We start from the raw sequence: 8,305 nt of genomic DNA, 5'->3' as shown, positions 1-8,305 counted from the left end.
CTCTACTAAAATTATAAATATCGGCCCACTTTTTCTGGTAGCCCCCATATAAGGGCACCCCCAATTTTCGGTATTTTGAGGTTCTTGAGCGCGATTTTCAACCGAATTCGCTGATATTTTGTACATTAGGTTCTTACTGGGTACCAAATATCTCTACTAAAAATTATATATATCGGTCCACTTTTTCTGGTAGCCCCCATATAAGGGCACCCCCAATTTTCGATACTTTGAGGTTCTGGAACGCGTTTTTCAACCGCATTTGGTATTTTGTAGTCGTATATGGTAGGAAACATTCCTACCAAATATTAATAATATTCGCCCCCTTTTTGGGGTACTCCCCATATAACCTCCTTTTTTATATTAAAATAGATATCTGATTTGTCCGCGTTTTGGGTCATTTCACCTGTAGAGGATAACGAGATAAAAAAATAGAACTTAATGTTCGATAATGAACTTTAGCCCGCATTTAGGCCTAGCCACCATATAATCATATCTACAGATGTTCGTTATTTTTAATATTTAGCGTATAGAAATGTATTCTGATGCAAACATTTTAGTTATAAATAGAGCCCCATAATGATACCTACCTATTGGAAAATTGTGGTTTACATAATCTGTTTGTAGAAATGTCTGTATATGTCCATGTTTTGGTATGTTCCCTATATTTTTATTTCAAATTCGTTTCAGTATACCTATGGTGGAGGGTATCCAAAGTTCGGCCCGGCCAAACTTAACGCTTTTTCACTTGTGTTTTTTTAAATCGCCTATTTTCGACTAAGAGACAAGCTGGAAAAAGAGGAAGATCTTGACCTTTTTTAGAGACATTGCTCCATGTTAACACAATAAAACAGCTATACCTTCAAGATTATTAGAGATTTTCACTTGAAATTTTAAGGAGACATTTTTAAGAAGTTGTAGCTTCAAATTAAATAAAAATACAAAATCGATTTTTTGATACCTAGAATGGGGAGCCCCATTAAATCAATCTGGTATGGTCTAGTTGGTTGATTTCTATAGTAACAGGGCAAAGTCAACTTGGTTGCTTTCTTTTGTAATATTTTCTCTCAAGATTGTAAGGTTTAAAAAATTGGAAAATAAAAGTAAATATTTACATCGAATAACAACATACGGAGCAAAGAATTGAGAAAACTTATGAAAATTTATGTTAAAATTTAAAATTATAGCCTTAACAGAAAACTTTAAATTCGATAATAACTCATTTGAAAGCGTGTATTTTAAATTTGAAAGCATATATTTTAAATTTTTGTCAGAAAAAACAACATTTGGATTCGACAAAAATTTATATACACTTTACCAAATTTCGTAGGTTGAAAATGTGGCTAGGATCAATTTTTTTCGGGAGCTTTTCTAAAATATTCTGTGGAAATTTTATAAATTGAATGATTTATTTGTGATATTTATTACGTTATGAACCATAGTGCGTATAACTGTTGTCAAAACGTATACGCCTAGTATCCCTTCGAACATTTCGTTTACTTTTATTTTTAAAGTAAACCCATTGAATATATTTTATTGCGCCCTTTCGAAACCAACTGGTTAAAACATCAACCTATATAGAACATTTTCTGTTGAAACGTATCATCAGACGATTCAAATTTTTACTCTGATTGGACAATACAACCAAAACCCCAATGGAGCAGTTCTTTCATATGGAGGCTATGGAAATTTTTGTCCTACATTAAATATTTTTGCGAACAGGTATGTCCAAAAGGGCAGATTACAGTCTCTTTAATTTAAAAATGCGATAAATGATTACTTGCCCTCTGACAAGTTCTACGACAAAGTGTGGGTTAATACCGAATATATTTAGCGAAACATTTTTACCCTTTAAGAAACATAAATTAAAAATTACACCCACTTCCAAAATGCTGTAAAGTCCTTGAAAATATCTAAAATGGCGAGACTTTTTTCTAGTGATATATTAATTAAACCTAGTCATTAGTGTGTATTCCGTTTGTGTAAAAAAGGGCGTATAACTATTGTCAACACGTATACGCTTAGTATGACTGTATTTATTTTAAAGAGTTTTAATATATGAAATGTTGAGTCCAATTCTCAGTTTCCCATATATATTTTCGTCCGATTTAATGTAAATGGTGTACCAAAGTCCCTATATATTTTTCGATTTCAACGAAATTTTGGCATAGTGTAATGAATTAGGTCTAGACTGATGTGTGTTAAGTTTCCTGAAAATCGGTACAGATTTAGATACAGCTCCCATATATATTTTCGTCCGATTTAATGTAAATGGTGTATCGAAGTCCCCAAATATATTTCGATTTGCACGACATTTGGCATAACGTAATGATTTAGATATAGCTTCCATATATATTTTCCTCCGATTTAATGTAAATGGTGCACCAAAGTGAATATCTTTCGATTTGCACGGCATAGCGTAATGAATTAGGTCTACATATCTTTTCTTCCAATTTTATGTAAATTATGCACTAAAGACCCAAAGTATAGGGACTATACGTGATATTTATACCCAAATTGGTTGAGATCCTCAAAATATGGAAATATACGAAAACTTGAACCGATATTAAAAGTTTTTGGTAGGAAAGTAGGAACACATAATATCATATATCCTCAAAATACCGATTTATATTACTCCCTCCAATATTTGCAATTTTTGGCAGGAAGATTTCCTACTCTAAATATAAAATTATAGCCAAATTATTTGAAAAACGTGAACCATAAAATTGAACCAAAATAATAGTTTTTGGTTGGGAGATTTTTTACTCAATGAGAACCCAGAATATCAAATCTCACACAATTCGATTGAAATCCGTGTCCGAAATGCCCAAAGTACCATTATAATTCCCCTTAATTCCCCTTGTGTCCTATAGTGCGTATAACTATTGTCAACAGGTATACGCATAATATTCCAGTGTTCACTTTATAGAGTTTTGATATAAGAAATGTGAGTCCAATTGGTTTCACAAAATGAAATTGCATATTTTTATTCAATTATAACATATGAATGAAACTTAAGATAACGGCGAGGGCGCTGAATGAACTTTAAACTGGTATTTCTACGACAGGAGTATGTCATTGCAAAAAAATGTTATCAGTAAAGTTAGATTGTACCGTAATATAGGGACTATACCTAATATTTACATTTATTTTCATGATAGCATGAATATTGATAGATTTTGGAAGGAAAATAAGGACCCCAAAATATCAAATAAACTCAAAATACACCATACAAACTATACCATAAAATTAAACCAACATTTATAGTTTATGGTTGAAAGATTTTCTACTCAATGAGAACCCAGAATACCAAATCACACCCAATGAGTTTGAAATACTTGGCCGAAGAATCGTTATATTGGAGCTATACCAAAATGTGAAACTATGTAATTCTTTAAACAAAGTTATTAACTCTGATTCACTCATTTACTTCCATGATTTCATTGGCATTGTGATTTCAGAAGTTCCAATAAGTAGAAAGTCGTACCTTTGTCGTCGAAAGAATGATAGAAAATCCATTCTTTAATAAACACAACAAAAACAAATTATACACCTTTTTAAGTCTTCAAAATAAGTTATTTTCGTTTAAAAGACAACAAACAAAGATAATAAAATAAACTAGAAGTTTTAATCTATCCGACACTTTTTGTTTCACTTCAATACGTCTTTTTTTCGCTATGTTACAGCAATTTTAAAATCACCTTCATTTCAACTATGCTACTACTACCATTGTCCATTTACTTCATATGCAGACCACTGTGTCTAACCAAAAGCCTCCCACTGTTTAACTGCATTTTTGTTTATATTTCCCCCACATTACAGTCTTGTTATTAGCATCATCTCTAACAACCAACCATAAATGCAGCAACAACCCCTTTTTAATGAGAGAGAGAATGTGTGTGAGAGTTTTCCCCCCAAAACAGATAAAGCTTTCTCTTGCACTGAGTGTGTGTGTGTGTTTGTGCAGCCAAAGAGACGTGTCTGACCTTGACATAGAACATGCAAAATAGCAAAACAAAAACATATCAATAATAACAATGCGATGCAATGCACAGAGAGTGTGTGCACTGTGGCGTAAGTGGGAGAGTGAGAAAAAGAGAATCAATTTTGTGAGGAGAAAGTGTTTTTAATATAACAACAATCAATATTACCAGCAAAGGGAGAGAAAGTGCATTTGTGGGAATGAAATAAATGACTGTCAAGGTTAAGGAGAAAATCTGAGTAAGGAAACTGTCTACAAATCAAGGCATATTGCGGCAGTTGAATAATAACAACGGTAATGATTTAACAAAATAATAAAAACGTGGTAATATTTTTTTTGCAATTGAGGGCCTAAAAGTATGCTTTAATTTTTGTGTGGCAAAGTGAAAATAAAGCAACGCATCAATTAGAATGCGTCACAATAAAAAATCTCTAGAAAATCAAAGTGCATTGGAAATTGAAATTTTCGGTGACTGTTTTGAATGACAAAAATTCTTTTTTTTTCTTGTTCGTCTTTTTTCTCTTCAATTTCATAACAATTTGTTTGTAAACAAAAGACCATCAATTTCGTATTGTTTTATTTTTAATGTTAATTGATTTTGACCGAGAAATCTTGTTAAACGTAAAAGCAGAAAAAATTATTTTTTCACACTTTTTTTGAGTATTGTTGTTTTCTTTTATACTATTTGGTTGGCACTTTTCTTTTCGAGATTTACAAAATAAAGAAAAAAAGTAGAAACGTAACCACGAACATTTTCTCAGAGTGGCAGAAAATTTGTTTTGGTGGCCCAAAAAAAATGCAAATCAAGAGCAAACGACTGACAGCCATAATACATCCATATGCGTTTTGATCATGACCGACTAAAGATCAAATCGCATTAACCAATTTAGAAGAAAAATACAATTTAGTCGAAAATCAAGTGTCGTCGGGAAATTTTCAAAATCTACAGAAAAAGAAAAAAATACGGTTACGGTGAAGTGAAAGAAAAACGTTTTATTTTTTCAAAAATAAAGGCTGTGATATAATAATTTATCTTCTACAAAAAAAAAAATACAAAAAGGAAAATATTGATCTCAGAAAAAAAATTTCAAAATAAAAATAAACAAATAAAATAAATAATTCACCATGAATCGCCGTTGTTTGCATTGGAGCTATTTAAATTACAAAGAAATCCCCATGGATTTATATTTATACGAGGATTTGGAAGAAGTCTATCTAAAGGAAAACTACATTGCCGCCATCCCCAAGTGGTTTTTAAATTTAACAAATCTCAAATTTATCCACTTGGCCGGCAACAATCTCACCCAACTACCCGAAGAATTGTATCTCTTGGAAAATCTCGAATTTTTAGACGTCTCCAATAATCAGCTGCAGCATCTACCCTCATCCATTGGCTATATGCTGAATTTGTTGCATTTGAATGTCAGCTCAAATGAATTGACAGATTTGCCAAAAAGTAAGTAAAAAAACTGCAGCAGAGAAGTGGAAATTGAAATCGTAATCGTGAAATGAAATATCATAAGGACGCCAAGTGAACTATTAAATCATTTCACAAGTGATCGATCTTGATAGCTATTACAAATAAATTGGCAAGAATTGTTGATGGGGGGTTCTTTTAGGGCATCCGAGAAAAATAAAACAGAAAGTGCATTATAATTGGATCGAGGCCATACACTTGAGGGAAAATATGTGATTTACACTTTCAGAAATATGTGATAGGTGGCATTACAGGAAATCCGTACTAAGAATGCGGATCGCCGAAACACACAGTATTCGAAATCTATGCAGGAATAAGATTAACCCATTAATGCCCATTGACAACATAAGTTGCCAGGTGATTTATTCACCCTTGTTGAAATCTTAGATAGACGTGGGAATAGAAAACCAGTAAGGAAAGTAGTAAAGTCGGACTGGGCTGACTATATGATACCCTTCACCACTTTGGGTATATTCTACATATTTATTCTAAGAGACGTCTCGTGTTTGTTATATATCTATATCTGAACCAATTTCGGGGAAACTTGCCAGAGACTAATTTATATTACTTCAGTACGTTGTGTCAATCGGCCCAGCTATGAATTAGCACACATTATTATAGACGCAATTCAGTACGCTATGTCAAATTTCGTGCCAATCGAAAGATTTATAGGGACTTTGGTACACCATTTACCTTAAATCGGACGAAAATATATATGTGAGCTATATATAAATCTGAACCGATTTTCACGAAACCCTGCTGGGAGCTATATCTATAGCTATATCTAAAACTAAACCGATTTTTCCCAATTTCAATAGGGTTCGTCCTTGGGCCGAATATGTGACTTGTGCCAAATGTCATCCAAATCGGATTATAAATGCGACCTGTACTTTGTTTAAAATTTAACATCTACAGACGGACAGACGGACGGACATGCATAAATCGACTCAGAAAGTGATTGTATGCATATTCTCAAAAGGAACCATGGGTCTATCTCGATTATTTTTGCCTGTTACAAACATATGCACATAGACATAATATCCTGTACCACAGTGTGGTGAGGGGTATAAAAAGGGGGTTATATGGGAACAACCTGTAAAAAGGGGTGAATATTAATAATTTTTGGTGGGGAGATTTGTTACCATATACTACAACAAAATACCAAATTACAGCGAATTCTGTTGAAAAACGCGCTCAAGAACCTCAAAATATCGTAAATACCCTTATATTGATTAACCTATATTTATAATTTTTTGTGGAAAGATTTGCTACCCAAAAAGAACTCAAAGTGCCAAATTTCAACGAATTCGATTGAAAAGCGTGCTCAAGATCCCCAAAATACCGAAAATTGGAGGTATCTTTATATGGGGGCTACCCGAAAAAATGGACTTATATTTATAATTTTTGTGGAGAGATTTAGTAACCAAAAATAACTCAAATTACTAAATTACAGCCAATTCGGTGAAAAAATCCGGTCAAAACACCCAAAAACTGAAAATTGGGAGGTACCGTTATATGGGGGCTATCAGAAAAAGTGGACCTATATTTATAATTTGTAGTGGAGAAATTTGGTAGCCAATAAGAACTCATTGTACCAAATTTCAGCAAATTCGGTTGAAAAACGTGCTCAAGAACCCCAAAATACTGAAAATTGCGGGGTAGCCTTATATAGGAGTTATGCCGAAACGTGGACCGATATAGCCCATCTTCGACCTGCCTGCAGACAAAAGAGGACTCTATGCAAAATTTTAGCGTTCTATCTCAATTCGTTTAGACGTAACAGGCAGAAGGACATGCTTAGATCGTCATAGAATTTTACGCTGATCAAGAATATACATACTTTATAGGGTCGGAAATGATTATTTCGATGCGTTACAAACGAAAAAAACTAATATAACCTCCATACTATGGTGGCGGGTATAAAAAATACATCTTAAGTTGCCGGCCGAAATGTCTGCCTATCCTCTTTGTTCTCAAAGTTTCTGAGCAAATTATGATTCTTGACCACTGAAGACCACGTGTACCATAAAATTTCTGGGCATAAATGGGTTAATAAAAGGTAGAACTAGGTTTTTTTTACTCATTAACATCAAATCGGAAGATATCCTTTAGTGCTGTACGCTAATGCAGATTACTATAATCATCCCTGCGTTTTTTTGAGGATATATTCATTTTCTCATTCCATTTTCAATACCAAGTCATCTGCGGGACAAACCCCGTAATTTTATTGAAATTACAAATTGTGAATAAAGTTTTTGAAGGTTTTTAAAACGTAAATTTCATATCAGCAACAATTTATCGGAAACTTACAAAATAACGTAAGAATTCACTTTTTTGTGCTCAAAACATTTTTGTGCTCATATTTAAAAAAATCAATTTTGTATTAGTAATCGATAGCATAACAACATCGTTTACAACATCTGAAATATTAACTATTTCTTTTGTGAGATCCTCAATTTTTTTTCCAATTTTTCGTTTTCTCAAAGGTTCTCTATGGGATTTAGGTCAGGTGTCTGAGTAAGCCAATCTAGCACACACAATATTTCATTGCTTTGTCACCTTTGAGTCATTTCGTGTTGAAAAAGGGGCATTTCCCTAGAGTGCCATATGCATCTAGGGAAGTGCCCCTTTTTTTAATCTTCCGACCTCATAATTCCATTGATTTTATGAATCGAGACAATTCCTTGTCATGACCGACTAAAGAAGATCAAATCGCATTAACCAATTTAGAAGAAAAATACAATTTAGTCGAAAATCAAGTGTCATCGGGAAATTTTCAAAATCTACAGAAAAAGAAAAAAATACGGTTACGGTGAAGTGAAAGAAAAACGTTTTTTTTTTTCTTATTT

The 8,305-nt window shown here is 33.0% G+C and overlaps 1 protein-coding gene across 1 annotated transcript; it reads left to right on the top strand.

The window, feature by feature from the left end:
• The first annotated feature begins 5,072 nt into the window (after positions 1-5,072).
• On the top strand, positions 5,073-5,455 carry LOC133326300 (uncharacterized). Its single transcript, XM_061534973.1, has one exon. It carries the CDS (start codon positions 5,105-5,107, stop codon positions 5,441-5,443), a length of 339 nt encoding a protein of 112 aa, XP_061390957.1. The 5' UTR covers positions 5,073-5,104; the 3' UTR covers positions 5,444-5,455.
• Positions 5,456-8,305: the final 2,850 nt, after the last annotated feature.

Source organism: Musca vetustissima, unplaced genomic scaffold, assembly GCF_032173495.1.
Source record: "Musca vetustissima isolate MV318-11 ecotype Yass unplaced genomic scaffold, APGP_CSIRO_Mvet_v1 utg6539, whole genome shotgun sequence".
NCBI classification, from domain to species: domain Eukaryota; kingdom Metazoa; phylum Arthropoda; class Insecta; order Diptera; family Muscidae; genus Musca; species Musca vetustissima.
The sequence above is the reverse complement of the archived record's forward strand: the minus strand, read 5'-3'. Positions and strand labels throughout refer to the sequence as shown.

Coding starts and splice junctions, on each gene's coding strand:
- LOC133326300 (XM_061534973.1), top strand. CDS start 5,105: ATGAATCGCCGTTGTTTGCATTGGAGCTATTTAAATTACAAAGAAATC.